The 27,422-nt window shown below is 38.6% G+C and overlaps 1 protein-coding gene across 2 annotated transcripts in view; it reads left to right on the top strand.

The window, feature by feature from the left end:
* The first annotated feature begins 203 nt into the window (after positions 1–203).
* Positions 204–27,422, top strand: part of LOC110159483 (protein Aster-B-like) — a 91,057-nt gene continuing 63,838 nt past the window's right edge. For both annotated transcript variants that reach the window (XM_055148515.1, XM_055148514.1), the window contains exons 1-2: positions 204–292; positions 4,564–4,587. In XM_055148515.1, the coding sequence (XP_055004490.1) occupies positions 219–292; positions 4,564–4,587 (98 nt within the window). In that variant the 5' untranslated portion in view covers positions 204–218. The remainder of the gene's footprint in view (positions 293–4,563; positions 4,588–27,422) is intronic.

The following is a 27,422-nucleotide window of genomic DNA, read 5'->3' as shown; positions in this document are numbered from 1 at the left end:
AGGAGGAGGAGGAGAGGAAGAAGAAGAAGAAGAAGAGGAGGGGCCAGGAGGAGCTGCTAAACAAGAAGCAGGCAAATGACCGCGGAGTAGCGCAGGTCCGGCCGCGCACTGGAGCGGAAAGGATGAAGAGGTCCGGGTTTTGGGTCGGTTCCGAGGGACACGCATGGGAGTGATTTGGCCGAGCTGCAGCGAGAGGAGGAGGGGTCGTCGTCGTCGTCATGGTGATGCAGGGTCAGAGCTGTCACCCGCGGGTGTCTTCTCTCCGAAAGAGGCTGCCCTTTCACCGGGTCAAGTGAGTGTCCGCTGCGCCACCCCGGCTCCAGTAACACCACGCGGGAGTTAAACAGAGTTAGGACAGAGTGGGGTTTGTGTAGTTGTTCATGACTGAAGTTTTAGTTATTTAAAGATGCATTGTGAAACTTTTCTGCTGTGCTGGCATGACATTTCTAAATAAAGCGTTCAGTATCAGCTCTTTTACGCTATTTCGCTATTTTCTGGTCTATATCATAATGTTTCCTGATCAAAAAACAGACCTGGAGTTGTGTTTTGTTTCATTCACACATTTTTAACACACAAACCCTGCGTATTTACTGTAGGCTGAGTTCTTCTGTCAAATGAAAAACACTATTCCACCTTGTGATGTCATGTGGTAATAGAAAAAAGCTCCATTGTGTTTTATAAACTTCATGCACCTTCACTAGAATCATTTGGATCATTTCAGCCGTGGAATTGGCAACCTAAGGTAGAAAGGTGTATCTGTTAACTACCACTGCATGACATCACAAGTTGGTGTGTTTACTGTTTGACAGAAGAACTAAACACGTGTGAATGAAACAAAACAACTACAGATATGTTTTTGTTTTTTTAATAATTTGTCTTTTTTGAGGGAAAGGATACCCAGCACATTTATAACAAAATAGACATAACAAAATGTAAGACTAACACACATACAAAGAAAAACAAAAAGAAAACACAAAATACAACAACAACAACAAAAGAACCATGAGTAAATAAAAAGAAGAGACGAAGAAAGAAGAAAAGTACAGAGTTTTTTCAGGGCAGTATTTACATTTTAGGGCTTTAAAATCAAACTTGCATTTCTATATTTTCTGTTCCCTTATATCTTTTGTTTGTTTGTTTGATATGTTTTTGATGAGAGAACAATATTATTAGCGTGAAACCGTCTGACCTCGCAGCATTAGGATTCGTTCGCTCGATGGCAGGCAATCGCTGATGTTTGGTTGTGACGTATGTAAAGCACTGCTGACGGGGCTAACTGATATATTAAGGTTTTCCAAAATCCCACAGGAAGAAGGGCAATAACGATTTTCCCCTTGATAAAATTCACCAAACATTCGCCTTGTTTTCGGCTTTAAATCTTCGATCTCGGGAATCGTCGCCAACACAGAATATATCACTCTTTGTTGATTGGCTGGTGCCCGAACTTGCACTTCTGGGGTTTTTGCAAACTGTCTAGTGTATTCTGATTCTTGACATAGTCGCTGGAGAGAAATTAAATTGAGTGGAGGCAGAAGGTGGACACCAGCCTGGCCTTACAACATTATAGCTTAAATCAGAAAATAGACCAATATGGGACACATAGCTGAGTGGTCAAAGCTCTCCAGAGGCAACACAGAGAAGTAGGAAAAAAGTGGAAAATAACATAAGCACTATTTTAAATTTTAGGTCTAACAAGCAGTTCAGCTGTTGTTTTTAAAATTGGGCCCGGTCAAGCAGAAGTAAACAGCAAGGCCAAAAATTCAAGTTAATGCATCTGATATAAAAAAATGTATTGAACAGATACATATGTACTCTAGTTTATGAAACTGTTGACCTTTTTTCTGTACCATTTTTGGTTCTAAAGTTTTTTTAAACAGACCATGTATGAAACATGGAACAAAAATTATTTCCCAAATTTCAAAGACCTGCAAATCATGTAAATAAATGGATGTATTTCATCATATCTTGTGTTATTCCATCTTTGAACTGTTGATGAAGGTACATGAAAAAAAGTATTTAAAATGATAAAAATTTGCTTGGAAGGACTGACATATTTTATAGAAATAGTTTCCTTTCATTTTGAAGTAATATTAAAGTATTCGGAAGAAAAAAGCGTCAAATGATGCAAAATCCTGCACCTTCTACTTGCACAATTTTCCCTCTGTTACTTTTCCCTCCGTTACCATGACCTTTCTTAATAAAAAATCTCATGACTCAAAAAGTAAGAGGTTTTTCAACCTAATCTTGTACCATATGGTAGAAAACTATATGAAGCAAATATTCAAACCAGTTTGTTAAGGATATGGAAGTGAAAACTGCTAGTTATCACTGTTTGTATTTATTGCCCAAAAAGTGCATATTTCATTCCCTCCGTTACCGACATGAGTTTTAAAATTTTTTGTCAACAACTTGAAAGAATATCACAGGTTTAACTTTACCCTGTTGGAGTGTAACTCTTTCCTACATTCTGATACTTTACTTATTTCAATAGTCCCTCTAGTTTCTGAATAAGAGACATTTGAATGTAAAAAATCTGCCTGTTTCCCTCCGTTACCACTTGACTGGACCCTGTGTATTGTTGTGGATTATTTGAGTGTCCGTCAAATGCTTTTCTTCATCATAGAAATGTTATTGCTTTGTGTGGAATGTTTAACGGTCTCGTATTAAGCCTTTCTATTTTCGTGGAGATCAAACCACACCAAGTTACAGGTCAGATCTGTGGAGAAGCAACCCCGCTCACTGTTAGGACATCCAGCAACCACAAAATTACGATGTCCGAATGTCATAACTGAAACATGTAAACAATATCAAAACCAGAAACAAAAGTGATATGGTTCAAAAGACTAGAAAAGATCAGCTTTGACAATAGACGCATCCCACTGGGAAATCAAACATGGTGGTTTGATGTTTACTTTTTCTGAAAATCCTTCCCAGTATGAATTGCGAAATGAAGTCCGAAATTCGTGATGCATGTATTCAATGATCACTAATGCAGTTCCACTCCCAAACTCTTGGCGGCAGTAAACCTATTGCGTCAATTCAACTTAATGGGAGAAGAAACAGACTTTTGGAGGGCTTTTTTTAGTCTATGCTTGTATTTGCACTGTACTGAATTAATCATTTGTGTGCTTGGATGTATTGTACTGTACTCTGAATATACACTACCGTTCAAAAGTTTGGGGTCACTTAGAAATGTCCTTATTTTTGAAAGAAAAGCACTGTTTTTTTCAATGAAGATAACTTTAAACTAATCAGAAATACACTCTATACATTGCTAATGTGGTAAATGACTATTCTAGTTGCAAATGTCTGGTTTTTGATGCAATATCTACATAAGTATAGAGGCCCATTTCCAGCAACTGTCACTCCAGTGTTTTAACGGTACAATGTGTTTGCTCATTGCATCAGAAGGCTAAAGGATGATTAGAAAACCCTTCTGCAATCATGTTAGAACAGGTGAAAACAGTTAGTTAGAGAAGCTATAAAACTGACCTTTCTTTGAGCAGGTTGAATATCTGGAGCATCACATTTGTGGGGTCAATTAAATGCTCAAAATGGCCAGAAAAAGAGAACTTTCATGTGAAACTCGACAGTCTATTCTTGGTCTTAGAAATGAAGGCTGTTCCATGCGAGAAACTGCCAAGAAACTGAAGATTTCCTACAACGGTGTGAACTACTCCCTTCAGAGAACAGCACAAAAAGGCTGTAAGCAGAGTAGAAAGAGAAGTGGGCAGCTTGACCGTACGGACGCAAGAAGTGCCCATCCAGTCAATCCAACTTGTGGGAGGATTCTTGAAGCGTGGGGTGAAATTTCTCCAGATTACCTCAACAAATTAACAGCTAGAATGCCAAAGGTCTGCAATGCTGTAATTGCTGCAAATTGAGGATTCTTTGTCGAAAGCAAAGTTTGAAGGAAAAAAAACTATTATTTCAAATACAAATCATTATTTCTAACCTTGTCAATGTCTTGACTATATTTTCTGTTCATTTTACAACTCATGGTGGATAAATAAAAGTGTGACTTCATGGAAAACACAAAATTGTCTGGTCGACCCCAAACCTTTTGAACAGTAGTGTAACATGTGGCCCCTTAATGGCCCCTGTTTCAGAAAAATCCTAAAGCCGCCTCTGAATGGTATTTTGATTGATTCGTTTTTATTTCGAGTTTATGCCAAGAGAGAAACAATAATCATATATACTACATATACATTGTAAACAACAGAAAAGCACATTCCTCGAAAAGGAAGGGGAAGAAGAAAAACTTATATGAACCCACCCCTATTCATGACACAGTTTCAAAAATGATGCGGTTGCTTCTGTAAAATGATAACGGAACTTAACAGATATTTACATATAGCAAAATAAATTCCATATTATTCATACAAAATATAGCTTTAACCCCCAAATTGTTTTTTTTTTCTTCCCATTTTGTACTGTACACATATATATACACATACACATATACATGCATACATACATTTGGTCCCACCACGTGCCGCAGCAGTGTGATGAAGGTTGTGACGGTGCAGTTTTAACACCGCCTCCTCTCCTTGTGTGTTTCAGGTCTGACAGTGGGACCAGGCTGAGGTAAGAGCCGTGCTGACGTGACATTTCTAAATAAAGCGCTATGTGTTGATAAAGGTTCAGAATCAGCTCTTTTAAAGGCTCCAAATTACGCTATAATGTAGTTTCCTCATCAAGAAACAGACCTGGAGTTGTGTTTGTTTCATTCACACATGTTTAACACACAAACCCTGCAGATTTAAGCCGGGCGTACACTGTGCGATTTTTGACCCTTTTTGACACGATTTTTCACTCGTGCGACTGTTTTGGGGATCGGGCCGAGTTTTGGATCATTGTGTGTCGTGCTTCGTGGAGTAAACATGGGGTAAAAAGAACCGATTAATACCTCACGACCAGCTCCCGATCGGCATTTCGTAGGTCGCAAGAAAATCAAACTTGTTTGAAATCCACTCGCCTCTTGTGAGGGTTTCGCTCTGTTGAAGTCGTTCTGTGAGCTGATTTGCCAGAATCTGTCAGACTGAGCATGCGCGGACACAGAAGCAGAAGCAGGATATGAGGTTGTGGAGGACGATGGCGCCGGCGAGGTTTTGGACACCGGACATGGAGGCGCAGCTAATCGACCAACACAGAACAGAAGTTTGGTGAAAAACTTGATGCTACTTACCACCAGTTCCTTCTGAAGAACTGACAACCCGTACTGCCCACGTCTACGCAGGCATTTCTTTGAACATATTCGTCGCCTCTTCTTTTTGTTCTTGTCTGTGCAGAGAATGGCACAAATTGTCAAGGCAGCGCGTCTGTTTTTTGCCTGGATCAGCATTGTGTCTCCGCACGTCTGTGGTTTTCTAATTCCGTGGTTTTCTTCTTCGTGGTTTTCTACTTCTGAAACAACAACTCTGGCCGTTATGTGGACGTACAGTGTGCGCAGGCAGGTCGCGTTCGAGCATCGGTTCGTACAGTGTAAGAACATGATTCGTGAGCTGTGAACTTTTAAACCCTTCGATTTGGTCGTACAGTTTAAACTGGGGCTGAGTGACACGACCGAAAATATCGCACAGTGTACGCCCGGCATTACAGTAGACTGAGTTCTTCTGTCAAATGAAAAACACTGTTCCACCTTGTGATGTCATGTGGTGATAGAAAAAAGCTCCATTGTGTTTTATAAACTTCACACACCTTCACTAGAATCATTTGGATCATTTCAGCCATGGATTTGACCATTTCTGCTGAATGACATCACAAGTTTGTGTTTTACTGAAGAACTAAACACGAATGAATGAAACAAAACACAACTCCAGATTTGTTTTTGAGGAGGGAACGACATTGTAGCATAAATCAGAAAATACTGTCTAATATGGGCACTTTAAAGGAACTACTGACACATAATTTGAGTGGTCAAAGCTCTCCAGTAGGAAAAAAGAGGAAAATAGAAAATAATATAAGAGCTATTATAAGATTTTAGGTCAGCTGTTGTTTTTAAATGAGTTTTGTTGTGGATTATTAGATATTAATACTACAGTTTGTGCTTGTTAGTTAATATCTGTAATATTTATCATTTTGTCTTAAGTGTTAATGAAAAATCTTTTGTGAACATTTGCTAATTTTGGTGAAAAAAAAGCAAGTCTACCACTGAATTTTTGATAGAGATAAAAAAGAAAATGGAACTGTGACTGACCTGAGTTTGAACTACAAATCCTTTACTGCCCTCTGCTGGTGGCTCTAAATATAACTTGTGTATATAAACTAAACTTGGTGTAGAGCATCTGCTCCAATAATCCTGTAAATCAGCTGCTTAAATTATGACAACATTGATCTGAACTTTGATTTAATCTCTTTAGAGGTGTTAGTGCTTTGCTTTGATTATTTCACAGTGTGGAAATAAACTTGAGAATCACATTGGAGACAAGTTCATGGTCAGATCTATGGAGAAGCAAGCCAGCGCAAAGTAAGAATTCATGTTTTTCGTGCTGTGGAACATTCCATGCAGGTTACATAGAGCATCTTTAAGATATTTAACATATTGTGCTGAGATCTGGGGTAATAATTATAAAACAATATTGGAACCACTATTCATATGACAGAAAAGAGCACTACAAATAATTCATAACATTGGGTTTTATGACCACACCAAGCAGCAATTTATCACTTCAAAAACATTAAAACTTAAGGATCTGATAAGCGCCAGACAGCAAAAATAATGTACAAGGCAGAAAGGAAAGATGGAAAGAGGAATTTATAATTTAAGGAGAATTCATCTCTTTAAAATGGCCAGAGTCCGAACAACAAGAAAAAGTTTTTGGATTTCAGGTTGTGGGATCAAAATCTGGAACTCTATGGCTGCGTTCAGACTGCAGCCTGAAGTGACCCAAATCCGATTTTTGGCCCCTATGTGACCTGTATCTGATCTTTTAATGACAGTCTGAACGACATAGATCCGATTTTTTCAAATGTGATATGTGCTCCTGAAACCGATACATATCCGATCTTTTGACATGTGACTTCAGTCTGAACCTACACGTTATCAACAAGCGACAAATGTACACATGTTCTTCTCGTCATCATCTTGTTAATAAACTCCGTGTCACTGAAGTGAAGCACATGGCCACCGCTCTTGGTTACGTCTCCGCATCCCCACGTTCCTTTTGACGGACTGTCCCACAAAACACCACAGCCAAAAACCTCGTCCTTCTCCTTCTCAATCTCCTCCTTACGAGTAAGTTGTTCATGTTCTGGCTCCGGTGCGAGAGGAACTTTAAAATGGCCAGGTGCTCAATGCTCACGTCCGTGTTTGGACAACTTCCGTAAACACAGAGCACGCTCGCTGCAGTTGATGTCGTTCGTGTCTCCAGTGCACATGCGGGACACTTTTGGGCCGTTTAATGTTCACACTGGAGATCACATACAAGTCGCATTTAATTTGAAATGTGAACGACCTCGCAAAAACATCGGATTTCACAAAAAAATCAGAATTGAGCCTTAAGTCCTGCAGTCTGAACGTAGCCTATGAGTGATGAGCTCAAAAAATGCCTAACTATGAAAATGTTTAAACATAAATATAAAGAAATGATGATAAGAGAACGCTGTAGTTGCGTGAAAGAGATACTAAAATTCCATGACTTTTCCAAAACTTTCATTGAATTTACAACATTTTTTGACTTTTCCAAGCCTGGGAAATGGCATTTTCAATTTCTGTGACTTTTCCAGGATTTCCAATGACCGTGGGAACCCAGAGACTACATACATATTTTTTAATGATTGTTAATGCATCTATAAATCTATTGTCAAATTACATCTGTATTTTAGTAATTTAGGTTTTGAAAACAACATATTTTATTGCATCTTGAAATAAATTGTCTGTCAGGACAATAAAAGATTACAAAAAAATATTAAATGAATCAATCAAAATAATGAATACCAATGAGGGTGGACCACTATGAAACGTAAAAACAATTCTCCTTTAATAAACTTTTATAATGTTTCCTTAAATTTGCACTGTGTAACTTGTTTCTGCTTGGAATGTTCTACAGCTCTACCTTACATTTATTCAATTACAGGTAGTTTTAAAGCTCAAAAATAAGTTGAAAAACAAGCATTCTGACTGAGTGGTGTCACCTCTCCACAGATCTGCCCTGTAACTTGGTCTGGCTCAGTCTAGAAGGAAGATAAAAACATGCATTTTTCAGCTTTAATAAGAGACTGACACATTCCAGATAAAGCGATAACATCTCCGTGAAGAAAAACATTTGACAGACCCTCCACCAGAAAAGTTCCACAATGCATCTTTAAAGCTCCCCACGTCCTGTCACACATAATAAAAGCAGCAGCCCCATCGTGGTTTTCTCTGCCCTTTTTGTTTACTTGGCCTAGTGCTGCTGGGCTTTTCTTGTTTAATTTATGGCTGAGCAGAATCGCAGAGTTGGCTCCAGTGGAAGCAGTCGCCCCTGTAGTGAGGGTTTGTCTGTGCCCTGGTCTCTCTGGTCCAGGCTCAGCGCGCGTGACTAATGCCCCCACACACTCGCCCTGGTACCACCATATTTATTTATTTATTTATTTATTTATTTATTTATTTATTTCAGGCATACTTGCATTTTAAACCTTTTTTAAAATCAAGATTATAGGTCCGAAATATTAATAACAAGACATACTTCAACTGACATGACAGTCAGGACTGTGTGCAGACAAGACAAAAACAAACAAACAAAGAAACAAAAAAACAGTAAATAAATCAAATAAATTATGATGAAATAAAAATAAACCATGATTGAGTGAATATATGTACAGTAGTGTGCATGTGTGTGTGTTGAAGTTGAAGGGAAAAGAGAGTAAAGGTGATCTCAAGTGAGGAAATGAACAAGGAGGGAGATATGGAGATAAAAACATTAAAGTGGAGTATTATAGTGTATAAGTATGTATATTTGAATCTCTTCCTTCTTTATTTTCCTTTCTTTTTTTCTTTCTTTTTATTTTTAATATTTATATATATATTATATATATTATATATATATATATATATATATATATATATATATATATATATGTATATATATATATATATTTTTTTTCCTTTATTTTTTTTCTTTATTAAATATTGATGTGTCCATAGACTTAATCTGTGTAATTTGCAGTGCTGAAAAGGTAACAAAGTACAGTAAAAGTGAAATACTCACATTCATCATCTTGGATTTTGCGCCAAAGTTTTGAAAAATGTCAGGGTTATGACGAGGGTTGGGTTTAAGCTTTGGGTGCAACGGTGTCACTTCAGAGCAGCTCCGTGACCTTCGGAAGTAAAGAGGGCGCCGCTTCCTCTTCTGTGTAGCTGTCGTCAGACTCAGCATCAGTTCCAGTTAGAAACTAGAAAAGCACTCAGAGAGCGCAGACCTCCGCCAAGGACTACCCCCATTTTTTATATAAATTGCGATAAAATCAGTCTTCTGGATCAGATTCCGGATCAGCCTTTGGAATATGAAAGAGGATCCCATTGTCCATCCCTGAGTCAAATTTCATGGGGTTTGGTCAATAATTAACTGAGATATTGAGAAACTAAATTTTTGGCCCCATTTACCACAATGTTAACTAAAATTTCAAAGTGATCCAGAATCCAGGATTTCTTCCGGATCACCCCCAAAATGAAATCAGTTCTTCCTTTTCACATTTCCAACAAATCCTGAAAATTTCATCAAAATCTGTCCATAACTTTTTGAGTTATGTTGCTAACAGACAAACAAACAAACAAACAAACAAACAAACAAACAAACAGACAAACGCCGGCAAAAACATAACCTCCTTGGCGGAGGTAATTATTCCTGGTCTTTCTGAATCCCAACAGGATGGTTTCAGTTGTCGCTGAAGTTCAGGCTTTGTCCATCCCTCCAGTGACTTCAGGAAAGTTTCATGGTGCACCCTCCAGGTTGTCACAAGTTTCTTGCTCACTCCAAACTTTCTTTCTGTTGCTCGATTACCATTCGGCTGAATATTTTACTACTTGGAGCTTGTAATCTGCAAAATATGATTTTCTTTTTGGGGGCATTTGTGTTCAGTCTTCTCAGTTGTCTTCATAAGTTTGTTTAAATTTAAAATTTTCAGTGTTACAGAAGTAACAGATCGACTGACATGATACAGACAGGACAGAGGCTCTTTCTGCAGGAGACATGTACAGTAGAGTGAAGTGACAGTGGTACAGGAGAAATAGGAGCAGCAGATACTGACCCACAAGACTAGAACATCTCGCAGCTGTCAGTGTGAAAATTTTAATATGTAAGGCTGCGTTCAGACTGCAGCCTGAAGTGACCCAAATCTGATTTTTTGGCCTCTATGTGACCTGTATCTGATCTTTTAATGACAGTCTGAACGACACAGATCTGATTTTTTCAAATGCGACCCAGGCCACTTGGATATGTGCTCCTGAAACCGATACATATCCGATCTTTTGACATGTGACTTCAGTGTGAACGGCCAAAGCGCATTCATCCGACCTACACGTTATCAACAAGCCACAAACATCACTATTCTGCGCTGAAGTACACACAGAGCACGCTCGCTGTGGTTGGGGTCGTCGTGTCCTCCAGTGCACATGCGGGACACTTTTGGGCCATTTAATGTTCACACTGGAGATCACATACAAGTCGCATTTAACTGGAAATGTGAACGACCTCGCAAAAACGTTCGGATTTCACAAAAAAATCCGAATTGAGCGTTAAGCCCTGCAGTCTGAACGTAGCCTAAGTTGCACAGGAGTATAAATTGAAGGACCACCTAAACCATGAAAAAAAGTGTGACTTATAGACTGAAAAATACAGTAGTCCGTTTACATCTTAAAGCTCAAAATGCTTCGTACCACCTTGTGATGTCATGAAGCAATAGTTTTCAAGTTAACAGCTCCTTTTACCTTTTGTTTAGTAGAGATTTGAAATTCCAGGGCTGAACTTTTCTAAATGATCCTAGTGAAGGTGTATGGAGTTTAAACACACATTACCACATGACATCACAAGGTGGAGCAGCGTTTTCTGTTTAAGAGAAGAACTCGTTTTGGTTTTTGTGTGTTAAACGTGTGAATGAAACAAAACACAACCCCAGGCCTGTTTGGGACGAGGAAACTTTATAACATAGATCAGAAAAATTGTGTAATCTGGGCCCTTTAATGACGTAATCTCCCAGGATGCCGCAGTAGGATTCACGTTTTAGCACGGTCTTCTCCTGTTACTCCGATCAAACGGCGGTGCGGTCACGTGACTCCGGCGCGGGATCGATGAGGACCGCCGTGACGCTACACGAGGCCGGTTCTGTTTTCAAAGCCGGGGCAGGCTGTGGTTTATCTGTTCAATATCTCTGAGGAAATAGAAACGTCTGTATCGATCTCAGAGCTGGGGTCAGAGTCACGGGGGAGACGTGGTCAGATATACGGCCATTAGTCTGTGCTTTTAGAGTTATATACACGTGCAGGACGGTTCACACCCAGGGGTAACTGTATATCTCTATATTACACTCCGCTTATATCAAACTTTCACTGGAGGTTTCATATTTACACTAGCATAAAAATACTGAGACACAAGGCCTGAAGTGAACAGAAAAGACAAAAATATATAGTGTAAAAGGTAAAGTTACTTCAAAGTTATATTGTTCAAGTAGAAGACTAAAGTAGTGATCCTCAACATTAAGTAAGAGTTGAATCAAGTATTGTACTGCTATTTAAGTAAAAGTTATTGTAGGAGAAACTGGATGTAACTTCAAATGGTAAAGGGCTGTACTTGATTTTTACAGTTTTAAAATTGTGAAAAACAGAACTAGTTTGTTTTAAACTGATTGCAGTGGTCCAAAGTTATTCATCACTTAAGTTTATGCATTCTGAGCATCCTAATGATTCACTGTGATGAGTTTACAAACACTTTTCACAACTAGAGCAGCGTCACGGTAAAGCCAACAACACTTAACATGATAACACATGTCGACTCCGAGAATGTTAATGCACGTTTCCTAGGGGTGTAACAGTTCAAAAAATCATGGTTCGGTACATACCTCGGTTTTGAGGTCACAGTTCGGTTCATTTTCAGTTCAGTTTGGGAACAAAATACAAAACCATCTACTTGTTGTTTATTTGTGTTTTTAATAAATCAACAATTTGTTTTAACATTATACAAACAGGAAAAAAAATAAATGCAAAGTGCTGCTTGGTTATAAGTTAAATAAAATATTCTTAAATAAGCAACAAATGTATGAAATATTATAAAAAAAATAGATTCATTGTAAACAGTAAAACAAAACTTTTCAAAAAGTAAAGCGCAGCACTAACAGTTCCAGCATGAAATTTTACTCAATCTTCATATTTTTGGCGAGAAAAATCAACTTGTCCACATTGTCTGCAGTAAATGCAGACCCGGTGAAAGGCAAAAGTGAGGACGGCAGCGCGACGACTGTAGTTTTGTGAGGATTCACATGGTTGGGAGGGACGTAGTGAAGGCGGCTGCCCTAACTATAAAGCGCTGCGGGAAACACTGTCCCCCCAATCACGGATGAGCCAAGCCTTTTTGTAGCTGCAGATGTAGGGGAGAAATGTAAACAACAGACAAACTGCCCAAATTCACTCGAGCACAGCCCTGTACCGAACTGAACGCTCCGTACTGAAACGGCTCGGTACAAATACATGTACCGTTACACTCCTAATATTCCTGATTATTGGTCAGTTGGACCAAAATGTACCTATAGAAAAAAATATTTGTATCAGTAATATTTAGTGACATTTGTTTTCAAAGCTGCTGTAACAGACAGGTGACTTTGCTCCAGATTTTACAGGTTAGAACCACACAGTCATGAACTATTAATAAAGTGTATTTTGATGACAACATTTCATGTAACTGAACAGACCTTTCACAGAAATGTTGTTGACATGTTCAGTGATTTGTTTAGTGATTTAGTGAAATGTGATTAGTTGTCTGTCTGTGCCAGATGTTGCATAGGAAAAAAACATTTGTAAATCTATGTCCCCATGTGCAGCTTTTGCTACGATTACACAGGAATGAGTCGTCAGTCCTTGTAGCAGTGTATTGTGGGTAGTGTGAGTCCGTGAGGTTTGGTAGGACAAACAGAAATACTGTCCTGTCACCCCACACACACACACACACACACACACACATACACACACACACACCGCACACACATGTACGAGGAGATTAGAACACAGCTGCTCAGAACAGCACACAGTAATCCCCCAGAGCGAGGGAATGCCCTCAGACACAGACAGACACACTGTCCCAAACCGTCCAACCCAACAATATGCCACTGATTCAAACTGAACTCTGTCACACGTCATATTTTAGACACATTTCACACACTCATTTCTTATTTGAACAATTATTTAGGTTCACTGCTTATTACTTAGTAGGTTACTGGAATATTAATAACTCTCAGCTCAATTTTAAAGGAAACGTGCTCTGACTTTAGTGTTGGAAAACTGTGCCAAATTAACCCGAAATGACTTTGTGCCGCTGCCGAAAAGAAAATTAGATTTGAGAATAAAGTCCAGAGCAGTGGCTGTGTAACCTGCTCACAACAGACACCAGAGACTTTTATCAGTCTGGGAAAAGACCAAACGTCAGGACTAAAATGGGAATCTTTTGTTGTATCGAGTTGAGAGAAAAGTCAAGAGGATCCATGTTACTGGATTTTTTCAATCTACCAATGCACAAAGTTTAGAGATTGTGCATTGGTAGACTGAAAAAAGCGTAGATTGAAGAAGAATAAAGATTACTCAGACGTGCATGAATCAAATGAATAAATGAGAAGAGAACATTTTGCATAACAAGTCTCCTTTAAAAAAACAAAAAACAAAACTAGGTCAGATTTCTTAACACTTCTCATTTAAAAGTTGTTGTGTTCTGTTTCATTCGCACATGTTTGAGTAATCCTTTGTTATTTGTGGTAGTTTTCACGTTAGCAGCTCCTCTACCTTCTGTAGAGATTGGCAATTCCAGAGTTGAAATTATCTAAATGACTCCAGTGAAGGTGTACGAACTTTAAAAAGTGGTGCACTTCCTCTATGTACCATAAGTTTGTTTTTTTTTCAGCTTGAGAGATGAAATCAGCAAAATATACAGGATTTCTGGATACGAAATAAACTTGATGTCAGTTGTCGTAGATGAAGTGAAAATTGCAATTTCCTCATATTAATTTTAACACTTTTGACAGAAAACAGGAAAATAATGAAAGCAAGGATTGTTTTCTGTTTGAGAGAAGAACTGAGCCTAATAATAAAAAATGCCGGGTTTGTGTGTTAAACATGTGTGAAACAAAACACAACTCCAGGTCTGTTTGTGATGAGGAAACATTATACCATAGATCAGAAAAAAGAATAACATGTATGGAGTTACTTTTGTCTCATTCACATTCATAAATGCACAGAGAGTGATCTAATACTCACACACACAACAGCAAACACACAAATGTTGGATATTTAATTCTAATCATTGAGCATTCAGCTGTTGAGGCTTTTGATAAAGATAAACATTGGCCTACCTGACGTTACCTGACGTTAATTTAGCAAGAGACTATGAGGTTTACTAACACATATTATCATTGTGTGTAAAATCCCCTCAGTTGTCCAGGTAGAATCCATGGAAAAAGGAGAAATTCAATTTGTGAACTGGACAAAAGTTGGTGTGTTATATTCAGAGTAGTGTCATCTGCCCTTCAGGCAGATATGAGGAAGATTCCACCAGCATTTTGACCAGAACTAATATTTGACCAAAAGAAACTTTTGTCAAGTTGACAAATTTATGTATTTATTTTATTATTATTATTATTTTTTTTACATATAATTATTTCCTAACAACACATCATAATTAATCATCAACAAGGAATAGACTTTGTAGACAATTCATTAATGTTACATACCCAGACGCTTCCATTTCAACAGTGTCAAATATTTCGTGTGTCACCTGCTGCCAGCTGCTGGTTTTGAGGAGGGGATTACTCTTGTGTCAGGTATGTTTAGGCTGTTTGTGGATTTCCAAAAAGAATGTCTCACAAATACGTCATAGAGCAGGCGTCTCTAACCTTTTTCCTTTACCAATCGAAAATGCAAAAGAGCCACACAGAGCCAATGACACATTTACAGTGGTAAATAATCAAACTTTAGATATTAAGCACAATTGGCATTATTCTGAAATCTCTTGGTGAGTTGCTTGGAAGAAGGTGGAGAGCTACTGGTAGCTCCCAACTTACAGGTTGGAGACCCCTGTCATAGAGGAAATCGGTCAGTTTGTGTAATTGGTGATCCACAAATGTGATTCACACACACACATATATATATTTGCAATGAAATAATGTATATTTACAAATACACATCTACCAAATACAAGTTAGAAATGTTAAATTTGCATTTGTGGATATCAAAACACATGTACAAACCAATGACTATTTGTAGATCACCCTCTGTGAATTTATGAAGATTAATGAGACAAAAGAAACCCCATAAATACAAGCTCTTTGACCTAAACAACGTAAACACGGGAGCTTTAGTGCGCTGTATGTGCGTGTAGGAGAGACACACAAACAGACAGTGTGCCATCTCCACACGGGTCACCTCGAGCTCCTCTCACACATGCGCACACGCCCCCTCCTGCCTCCTCTCAGCTGACTCCGGGAGCAGCGGCGCACACCGAGGCAGGAGGAGGAGGAGGCGGAGGCGCACCGTCCCCCTCTCGGCTCCACGGCTCTACGGCTCCACGGCTCCTGCCCGCGCGTCGGCCCGTCCTCCATGGATCTTGCCGCTCGCTCTGCAGCCCCAGCTCCACTCGGCACCGCTCCCCCCGCGCCGTCACTGTCCACCTGCACCGACCAGAGCCGAGCCATGTCCGCGGGCGTGTGAGAGGCAGGCCGGGAGGGCAGACCCGACTATGGCGACCGGACCGCGCAGTTCGTCTTGATGAGGGGATTCAAGATCAGCTGGTGAGACGCGAGATTTTAAACACGCCATTTACTCCCGGGAGATTTGACATTGTTTCCTAATCCAGAGCATATCCGGAGGTGTTTTTGTTGCATTCACACGTGGTTGAGTAATTCTGCATTATCGCCAGTGTTGGGAAAGTTACTTTTAAAACGTATTCCCCTACAGATTATAGATTACATACCCTAAAATGTAGTTTGTAACGTAATCCATTAAATTATTTAAAGTGAGTAACGTAATCTGAATACTTTGGATTACTCGATTTGATGTAGAGAAGCAAAGACGAGGAAGCACAGCCTGATTTAGTCCTGTTAAATCCTGTTTTAATCCTGGTTCAGTCCTGGTTTAGACCTGGTTCAGTCCTGGATTTAGACCTGGTTTTAGTCCTGGTTTAGTCCTGGTTTAGACCTGGTTTTAGTCCTGGTTTAGACCTGGTTTTAGTCCTGGTTTAGACCTGGTTTTAGTCCTGGTTTAGACCTGGTTTAGTGTTCGGCATTGAGTGGAATTACCGGAGAAAAAAAAGGGGATATAGCCCCAAAATGTGAAAACGGGAAAATACCGGCGCGTAATCAATTTATTTCAACAAAGTAACTGTAATCCAATTACCACTCACTGAAACAGTAACTGTAACTGAATACAGTTACTCATAATTTGTACTCTGATTACGTAACTCCGGTACATGTAATCTGTTACTCCTCAACACTGATTATCGGACTGTCTGCAACTCCAGTTTTCAAAATGATCTGTGCCACCTGCAAAAAGCTTGGCCAAAATTTCAGACATAAACACTTAAATCTATCTGAAAATGACTTAAAAGTGGTGAAATGATCTGTCCATGCAGCGAGATAAGTTTACTTGACAAGTTATCTTAAAATAAACTACCTCTAAACCAGGCATGTCCAAACTATAGCCCATGGGCCAAATGCGGCCCTCAGACACATTTCTCTTGGCCCTCAGGCTTCCAGGTGAATTGGCCCAAATTACCTTGCATCAATTAAATATTAACTTTTTACTGCAAGTTTTTTTTGAAAATCTACCTTGATAAACCTAGTTTTTAATATTTAGTGTGTGGTTTTAAGGATCTTTGCATTAATAAAAACTCATGGCTCATTCTGACGTGTTAAACATGCACATATTTCAATTATTCACTGTACTGAGCACCAGTCTAAGGCCCTCGATCGGTCCTCTGCTTCATCTGTGTTTAGATATGTGGCCCTTGATGAAAAAAGTTTGGACACCCCTGCTAAACTATAAGCTGTGTCAGAATTAGTCATTAGGAGTGTGCAAAAATATCGAAATATCAATATATCGTATCGTTTAATGTGATGATACAGTATCGATATCATGGGCTGCTGTATCGATATATCGCCAAGAGTATTTTTTAGTATATTTTACTCAATTATTTCATTACAGTGCTACAGTTTTGTTGCTTGTTCAGTGGAAGAAAACTCTTTTTTTATGCGACACATTTGACATTTTCATTTCATTTTCTGTTTTGATGATTAAAATGTTTGTGTTTTTTATAAACTTTGCACAAGAAGTGGTTTAACAAAGACTTTGTGTCACAGCCATGATTTAGCCTTTATTTTTTATTGAACCATATCGAATCGATTTGAAATATATCACATCTACTAGGGATGTAACAATAATGGAAATATCGTGATATTGTATCGCCAGAGTTCTCACAATAACATTCGTTGACCATCACAATATATCGAATTACAAGTGTCTTTGCTTAACTTAAGAGGGAGCTACATAGACCATGATCCTTTGCTCCATTTCAGTGTAGACTACAAGAAGAAATAACTGTTTTAAGCACTTTTAAGTCTTAGTTCATTGGATTAAGTCTTGTCAAGGCATTTTAGGAGGAAAAAGTAGCATATTCACAGTTTTGTTTGCTTCACAAAATATCTCAATAAATATCGTACCGTGAGATGTATATTGTGGAAATATTGTACTGAGAGATTTTGATATTGTTACATCTCTAATCGTGAGCTTTCCCACAATATCGCAGTAAATATCTTACCGTGAGGTTCATACCGTGACGATATCGTATCATGAGACTTGGATATCGTTACTCTCCTAGTATCTAATTCAGGGGTGTCCAAACTTTTTTCATCAAGGGCCACATATCCAAACGTAGACGAAGCAGAGGACCGATCGAGGGCCGTAGACTGGTGCTCAGTACAGTGAATGATTGAAATATGTGCATGTTTAACACGTTAGAATGAACCATCAGTCTTTATTCATGCTAAGATCCTTAAAACCACACACTAAATATTAAATAAGTTAAATTAATGTTTAATTGATGCAAGGTAATTGGGACCCATTCACCTGGAAACCTGAGGGCCAAGAAAAATTTGTCTGAGGGCCGCATTTGGCCCACTGACCATAGTTTGGACATGCCTGATCTAATTGAAAGTGCACAGTATCGAGGTATGTATGTATATTGGTAACTTCTGATACCCAGCGATACTAGTAAGTAGATAATAAATCTGAAAACAAGATGATTAACCTGATTTAAGTTTTAAAATCTTGACCAGATCAGAGAAATTTGCAGTGCAGTATGTGGTAGTTTTGAATGTTTGCTATTTTTAGGCTCAGATGAACTGCTTTACTCTGTAGTACACAAAAATATCTTCAAGTTGTTGCTTTAAACGCGGTTTAATTGCCACTGAAGCTAAGAAGTTTCAACAAGGCTAGAACCATAGATGTGTCTCCAAACTTTGGCAATTCCAGAGCTGTCAATGATCCCAGTGATCATAGTGAAGGTGTGTGGAGTTTAAAAACACAGTGGAGTTGATGATATTTCATTTTGAGAGAATAAGAGATGATTTTTGTGAGTCATATGCAGTTGTTTTAGTTTAACTTTCACCAATCTGGAGCTCAACATTGATCGCCCGCTTCTGGTTCTGGAAGGAAATTTCTCATAGATTTTTTTTTTTTTTCCCCATAGACTTGAAAAGTAAAAATTATTAAGTTTGAAAGCTTTGTGAAAAAATGTGAGGTCAAAATTGGAAACAGAATCATGAAATGTATATATTAAGAATTATGTCTGTTCTTGTTCCCAGTCTTGTATCACATCTCGTCTTGTGGAGATTGTGCCTCGTCAAAGTAAAAGTTGTAAAGTACTGTACTTAAGTTAAAAATGTAGGTAACTGTACTTAACTATCTTGCTTGGCTTTATTAATTTCTCTTTGTTATTTGGACTAATAGGAACCTGATGAGTACAAAAACTATTATATTTTGATTATATTTTTACATTTATATGTCCACATTTGATATATAAAACATACATTTTATATTTGAATCATTTTGATGAAATACAGTAAAGTCACAATCGAATAATGATTTGCAAAAACTATGTATTAAGTGCCTAAACAACCCAAAATGTGTTGGACATATATGTTACATATGTGGAAACTAAGTCTACGTTCAGACTGCAGCCTGAAGTGACCCAAATCAGATTTTTTGGCTTCTATGTGACCTGTATCTGATCTTTTAATGAGAGTCTGAACAACACAGATACGATTTTTTCAAATGCGACCCAGGACACTTGGATATGTGCTCCTAAAACCGATACATATCCTGATCTTTTGACATGTGACTTCAGTCTGAACAGCCAAAGCGCATTCATCCGACCTACACGTTATCAACAAGCCACAAACGTCACTATTCTGCGCTGAAGTAGGTGAAAATTGTTAATGAACTCCGTGTCACTGAAACGAAGCACTTCACCACTCACCACTCTTGGCTCCGTCTCCACATCCACACGTTCCTTTCTACGGACTGCCCCACAAAAAGCCACGGCCAAAAACCTCGTCCTTCTCCTTCTCAATCTCCTCCTTAAAACAAGTAAGTTGTAGAGAGGAACTTTAAAATCTCCAGATGCTCAATGCTGCGTCCGTGTTTGGACAACTTCCGTAAACACAGAGACGCTCGCTGTGGTTGGCGTCGTCGTGTCTCCAGTGTCACATGTGGGACACTTTTGGGCCGTTTAATGTTCACACTGGAGTCACATACAAGTCGCATTTAATAGGAAATGTGAACGACCTCGCAAAAACATCGGGATTTCACACAAAAAAAATCTGAATTGAGCATTAAGCCCTGCAGTCTGAACGTAGCCAAAGTCGTTGTTTTGAAAATCTCAAGTAAGTCTCGAGTCTTTGACCTCAAGTCCGATTCAAGTCCCAAGTCAAATACAGGCAAGTCCAAGCCGAGTCTCGAGTCACTTGTCCATAAGTCCAAGTCAAGTCCAAGTCGTCTGCTTTGAACTTCAAGTCATTTCAAGTCTTTAAACCAAATATCAAAAAAAAAGAAAAGAGGAAAAAAAAGCTATTTATATGAATTTTAAACTAAACTGTTCTTAAAAAAACATGGAATATTTATATAAGACTTGTAGAAATGCAAATGTGTCCTTTTTAAATGTCTTGCCAAGATCATCTTCTCAATTCACAGGGTTCAAGTCCAAGTCGGGTCCCAAGTCTTATAGTTATAGTTGTAATTATATCAAATCAAGTCTCAAGTCCAAAAAATAGTGCCCCAAGTCATGACGTGCAAGTCCCCACATCTGCCAAGTCCTAGGAGGGCATACGTTTTGCAATGGATACTTTTTACTTTTACTTCAGTACAGTACATTTTGAGAGCAGGTATCTTTCTACTCTACTCTACTATGTAAAAGTATTTTTCATTCTTGTTAGAAACCTGCTGAAAAGGCTGAAGATTTATTTTTAACACGTTCTTAATCTGAGCAAACAAAAACATACAAATAAAAACAGGAATAAATGATGTATTCAGTTGTTTGTTGCCGCTATTGAACAAAATTTAGTACCAAGATCTAAAATTACATCTGAAATACTTGTACTTTTTATTCTTTAAATACATTTCTAAGCAGGTACATTAATGCTTTTACTTAAGTAGATTTTTTCATGTGATATTTTTACTTCAGTACTCCAAAACTGGTCCCTCCCCTGTAGTTAATTATATTGGGTGCATTTCTGGCCTGTTTAATTGGCGTTGCCTTTCGGGACGGCTGCTCGTCACTGTACCTCTGCCTCTTATTAACTCTGCACCAAAGTGGAGCTGACTTACCTAAGAATAAAAGAGTGAATTAGGAGCTGTGTCCACTGGGGAGAAGACACGGGCAAATTTAAAGTGGATATGAGGTAAACGTTTCTCTTAACATGATTTGGTTTGGCGAGATAGATCCTGTGGTAAATATTCATCGTAGTTTTACATCAGTTAAAGGTTCTATATTACACAAAATTGACTCTTGTAAACTTTAAGTCATGCTATAATATTGTTACCTTCTCAAAAACAGACCTGGAGTTGTGTTTTGTTTCATTCACACGGCTTGAGTAATCCTTTATTATTAGTCAAAATACTCTTTTCCACATTATGATGTCATGTAGTGGTAGCTTTCAAATTAACAGCTACCTTTTACGATTTGTTGAGCAGAGATTGGCAATTCAAGGGCTGAAATCATCTACTGAAAGTGTATTCAGTATAACGGTACACAAAATCACGGTTTTGTACGTAGCTCGGTTTTGAGGTTACGGTTGATTTACGATACGGTATGGGAACAAAATACCAAACTATATCCTTGTTGTTTGTGTTTTTATTAAACCAACAATTTATTTTAACATTATACAAACGGGAAAATAACATAAATGCAAAGTGCTGCTTGGTAATACTAATAAGTTAAATAAAATATTCTCAAATAAGCAACAAATGTATGAAATGTTATAAAAAATTAATTCCTTGTAAACAGTAAACAAAACTTTTCAAAAAGTATAGTACAGCACTAACAGTTTCAGGATGAAGTTTTACTAAATTTTCAAGGCAAAAGTAGGGCGCGACGACTGTAGTTTTGCGAGGATTCATGTGTTTCGGAGGGACGTAGTCAAGGCGGGGGGCAATTGTTGTGAAGGTGGCAGTCCTAACTATAAAGCGGACGAGTTCCCTTGTGAATATTAAAGAGCTGCACCTTCCATGTAACTGCACATTTGTAACTGTAGAATGTAAACATACACAAATTGCGCAAATTCACTCGTGCACAGCCCTGCACCAAATGTCCCGTACTGAAACGTTTCGGTGTGAATACATGTACCGTTACACCCCTAATGGAGTGTAAAAACATGTATTGCCAAATGACATCACAAGATGGAACAGGGAGTTTTGAGAGAAGAACTCAGCCTGAATATGAAGGATTTGTGTGTTAAACGTGTGAATGAAACAAAACACAACTCCAGGTCTGTTTGTGATGACAAAACATTATAATAATAATAAAAAAAAGGAGTAATATGGACTCGTTAATAAATTACCTCTACAGTATGTGTGTCATATCTGTTGTTTTGTCAAACCAAGAAGTAAAGTTATAAATTAAAATAACTAGACACGATTTTTACTCAAGTCTTGCTTAAAAATAATCCCATAATCCATGTTTTAGTGAACGAAGTCTGACTTTTTAAGGAGAAATAAGTTAAAGTATAACGAGAAGGGCATGTGATTTTTCCCTCTGCTTCTTATCTTAATTGTGACTGGATTAAAAAGATAGAACACACCGAGCAGTGTTAAAGCTTTGTGCACGTTAATAATTGATACTGTTACAAGCAGACTGGTGTAGAAGGCGCATTGAAAGAAGACTTACTGTGCTTTTGTTTTGACACTCCTGGATCGTTGTGTTATAATTTGCACATTTTACGTGATGTCTTGAAAATAACAGGATAACTATGGCCATTGACATGCACTAGCCTAGCACCAGTGACCTCTGCAAATACAAGAACTAGATGGGATATTTAGAAAAGTGTGTCCACATGTCTCCAACACTCTGGCTCACTAGGAAATTGGGTACTATGTCCAAAATTCTGGACTGTCCCTTTAAAGATCACTCAAACATGCACAAATCATTCCAAAAACAACTTTAAGAGTGTAAATTAGATGGGGAAACAGCTATAATATCATTAAAAGTGTGAAATTTCACATAATAGGCCTGCTTTTAATAACAAATAGCATGCTAACATGCACTTCTTGATGATTGGACAAGAAAAAACCCAAAACACTTTCTTATAGATGGTACACAAGGGACATATTTTGAAGAGCAACTTAGACAATATATCTGTACAGGTGCAAGATACATGGGGAAAAATCTGGTACAGGGCCTTTAAAAGTTCTATTTTACATTTCAAAATACAGTTAAAGTATGTAATAGCCTTAAGTTAATAATCTTATAATAGTCTGGCCAGGATACAAATCTTTGCTGGTCTTCAAATTCTCTCTCGAGTGGTTTCATCCTGGTGTCAAAAATCAAGAACGTTTTCACAATAAGTGTCACTGTAACCAATTTTTTTTCCAAATATTTGAGCAAAGAATCATGGTCTATGTACTTATGTTTTTTTTTAGCTATTACTGCACCACAACAATGAATCTGAGCAAAGAGATTGTAATTCAATATATTGTGATGGCTCATGATATTGTGTAGAGACTTTTGATGATACTATATATATATTTTACATCTCTAATAATTAGAGCCCGACCGATATATCGGCTGGCCGATATTATCGGCTGATATGGGCAACTGGAGGCATATCGGCTATCGGCCGATATGCTTGCTGATATGGGCCGATATTTCACGTGGGCATGTTATACCTCGTTATAAAGCTTAGACTCTCCACATTCTGTTCATCTAATCCAATTTACAGACAGATAAATGTCCTAATATGTGGCTCCACATCAGTATTTATCTACGGAGTCATTTGTCTGTGTGCGTCCGTACTGTTCCTGAACACACCACAGAGTCGCGTCACTCACGTGTGTTTGTTTACATCCGCAGACACAGATCCAAACATTGAGATTATTTTCCTTTTACGGACAATTGGTTTGAGTCTGAATTAAAAGGACATTTATTAGTGCAGATTTGTGATGTGGGAGGAGCCTGTGTGAGCGGTGAGTGTTGGAAATATGTCGACTTTGAAGCTAGTTTTTGTCATTTGTTATGGGTTAGCTGCTGTAGCTCCCGCACATAAACAGGCTGTTTTCTATTGGCCTATTGTAAAGTGACTATATTGGCCGTATATTTGCTACTGGACCTGCACTGATATGTAAATGAGCTGTGAATAGAGGTGTGAATTATGACATTTGCACATATAATTAATTACCGCGGCGTGCACGTATTTACGGCTAAAGGCTAATAGCGCTACTTTCTTTACTAGTTATGGGTCGGTCGCGAACGAAACGGCTCTTAGAACCGGCTCTTTAAAGCGAACGACGGGAGCCTGATCCTTATTGGGAGCCGTGTTTTCTCTTTCTCTCACTTTTTTTCTCTTCACGCCGCGTGCAGACTCGTGGTTTGACAGCGGCAGCGGCTGAAAACGAAACTTTGAGAAATTTGCGTGTACGTAGGATTAAAGAAAATAAAAAATTAAAAAAACGAGCATATTTGACTGTAGTTTAGCATAAAATAAAGTCCCGGTTTAGTCCTTTTTCAGTCCTGGTTTAGACCTGGTTCAGTCCTGATTCAGTCCTGCTTTAGACCTGCTTTAGTCCTGCTTGCAACAAAACAATCTGAAGAGCCGCTTGGGAGCCAAAAGAACCAGCAGCTTTTAGTGAGCCGAGCCAAAAGAGCCGGTTCTCTAAAAAGAACTGGAATACCCATCACTAGTGTCTAGAATGTGATGCAAAAATGCCATTAAGCCAACCTACTGTCTGTAAATATGATGTAAAGAGGCAGAATAACAATAAATGTTGCCTAATTAAACCCAATTTAAAATCCACCAGAGCCAAACCTAAGTTTTTTAAACAATTCAACATTTACAGTGAATTTTTACATCACTAAATATATCGGTGATTATATCTGCTATCGGCAGCGCCAACTCCCATTATATCGGTTTCATATCGGCCACAACAAAATCCATATCGGTCGGGCTCTACTAATAATAACAGATCAGAAAATAGTGTAATGTGGAACTTTCAAGACCGTAAAAATGGTGTACCGTATTTTTCGGACTGTAAGTCACACTTTTTTTTTATGGTTTGGGTGGTCCTGCAACTTATGCTCTGGCGTGACCTTCATATTAAAATATATAGCCATGAGAGGGCGCTCTAGGCTTGTGTGCCAGTATCTGCTGCTCGTATCACTCTTGTACCACTGCCAGTTCACTCTACTGTGCAAGTCTCCTGCAGAAAGAACCTCTGCCCTGCTGCAAGTAGTAAACATTCAGCTGAAAACAGTAATCGAGCAGCATAAATAAAGTTTGGAGTGAGCGAGAAACTTGTGAGGGACTGGCGGAAAGTGGGGATGGAAAATACAGCTTCACGTTAACCGGGAGGGTGCACCATGCAACTTTCCTTGAAGTCATTGGATGGATCGACAAAACCTGGACTTCAGTGACACCGAAACCATCCTGTCAGGATTCAGAAAGGCTGGAATAATTCTAACTGGAACTGATGCTGAGTCTGACAACAGCTACACAGAAGAGGAAGTTGCGCTCCATTTACCTCTGGAGGTCGCAGAGTTGCTCAGAAGTGACACTGAGGAAGAAGAATTGAATGGATTTAGTGATTTGGAGAGTTTGGTAAATTTGTTCTGTTCTGTTGTTTATGCTTATACTTATAGTTACCTGAAGAACTGTTCATATGTGACGTCGGTTCCCGGTCTCTGATTTTATAAACTAAATTTCCCCCCAAAAGTGTGACTTATAGTCTGGTGCGACTTATATGTTTTTTTTCTTCTTCATTATGCATTTTTTTCTGGTGCGACTTATACTTCGGAGTGACTTATAGTCCATAAAATACAGTACATCACCTTTTAAAATGAATATTGTTGAGACTAGGTTACCGTGCGTGATAGTCTTGGGTTTTGAGACAACATAAGTCACTGTAAAAATGGACTGTTTCCATATGATGAAACTACATACATCGGCTTCCATAGATTTTCCATACTCTGCACTCTACACGCCTCTCTGTATTTACAGCAGCCCTAATAATTAATGCATGTGTGCCTCTGTGTGCATTTTTAGCTCCTGCCTCCGTCCAATCACGCTCCCTCGCTCTCTCATCAGTTCCCCTCGCCGCGTCCCCATTGGCTGCATCCCCGGCTCTTCATCCCCTGCTCCGGCTGCGATTGGCCGACGCGGAGTCTGGGGGGTCGGGTGGAGCGACGTAATTGGCTGCCGCGATCTCAGGCCATATTGTATGTAGAGGGATCTGTCCCGGGGGAGAGAGATAGAGAGAGCGGGAGAGAGGGAGAGGGGGGAATCTGGGTTAGTGCACAGAATGGGATCGGGACGGAGCGGAGCGCAGGAGACGAAAATGTGAAAATCGTTAGGATGGGACAGGGCCGGTGGAGTGCTTTATGGTATAGCTTTAGCGGCTCTGTAAATCTATACATAAATATACAGAGAGAAATGGTGCGGTATTGACTAGGACATGCCAACATTAAGATAGTTTATGAACGCTTCGAGGTTTCATGGTTATTCAGAGATTTAGAGACTTAAAGCTACACTGTGTAACTTTTGTGGTGCCACCAGCTGCTTGTTATCATGGAGATTTTATTATTTTGCCTCGAATCTTCCACATATTTGAATGACAGATGTTTTTTTTTAAACTATAGGTCTGCAAAAAAACATTGGTTGGCTTGCTTCTCCACAGACCTGGCTTGTAATGTATTGATAAACTTATATAGCACACCTTTAAAAGATTAACAGTAAACAATCTGCAAGACTCCCAAACTTTTTTCTGGGGGAACAGTATTTTAAAAGTCACAAATCTTCGCGACCCAAGTCAATAGACGTTATTTGTCAATCGCAAAATAAAAGTTGGATTTGACCATTATTGAACATCAGTGAGGATATTTTATTGTTGATTGAGTGATCGTGTCTCTCTATTAGTATTTCTCAAGTTTTAAACAATGAAAAACGGCAATAAAAGGATCCATAAGTGACCTATTTGGCCGATTTGTTTTTTTCAACATTCAACTGAACCAGCAATATTGGAACATGATTGTCACTAAAATAATTACAAAAAGATTAGAAATTATTAGGGGTGTAACGATATCCAAGTCTTACGATACGATATTGTAACGGTATGAACCTCACTGTATGATAGTTATTGTGATATTGTGGGAAAGCTCATGATTTGGTGGGGAAGCTCACGATTAGGGATGTAACAATATCCAAATCTCTTGATACGATATTTTCATGATATACATCTCACGGTCCGATATTTATTGAGATAATTTGTGGAGGCTAACAAAACTGTGAATATGCTACTTTTTCCTCTTAAAATGCCTTGACAAGACTTAACCATTCTAGGCACTTTAAAATTTTTGATTTTCTTTTTGTTGTCTAAACTAAAATGGAGCAAAGGATCATGGTCTATGTAGTTCCCTCTGTCTTTTTTTAGCTATTGCTGCACCATAACTCTTCATTTAAGCAAAGAGACTTTGAGAACATTGACGATATGA

The sequence above is a fragment of the Boleophthalmus pectinirostris genome, unplaced genomic scaffold (genome assembly GCF_026225935.1).
Source record: "Boleophthalmus pectinirostris isolate CB_2022bp ecotype Guang Dong unplaced genomic scaffold, ASM2622593v1 HiC_scaffold_12, whole genome shotgun sequence".
Lineage (NCBI taxonomy): Eukaryota > Metazoa > Chordata > Actinopteri > Gobiiformes > Gobiidae > Boleophthalmus > Boleophthalmus pectinirostris.
The sequence above is the reverse complement of the archived record's forward strand: the minus strand, read 5'-3'. Positions and strand labels throughout refer to the sequence as shown.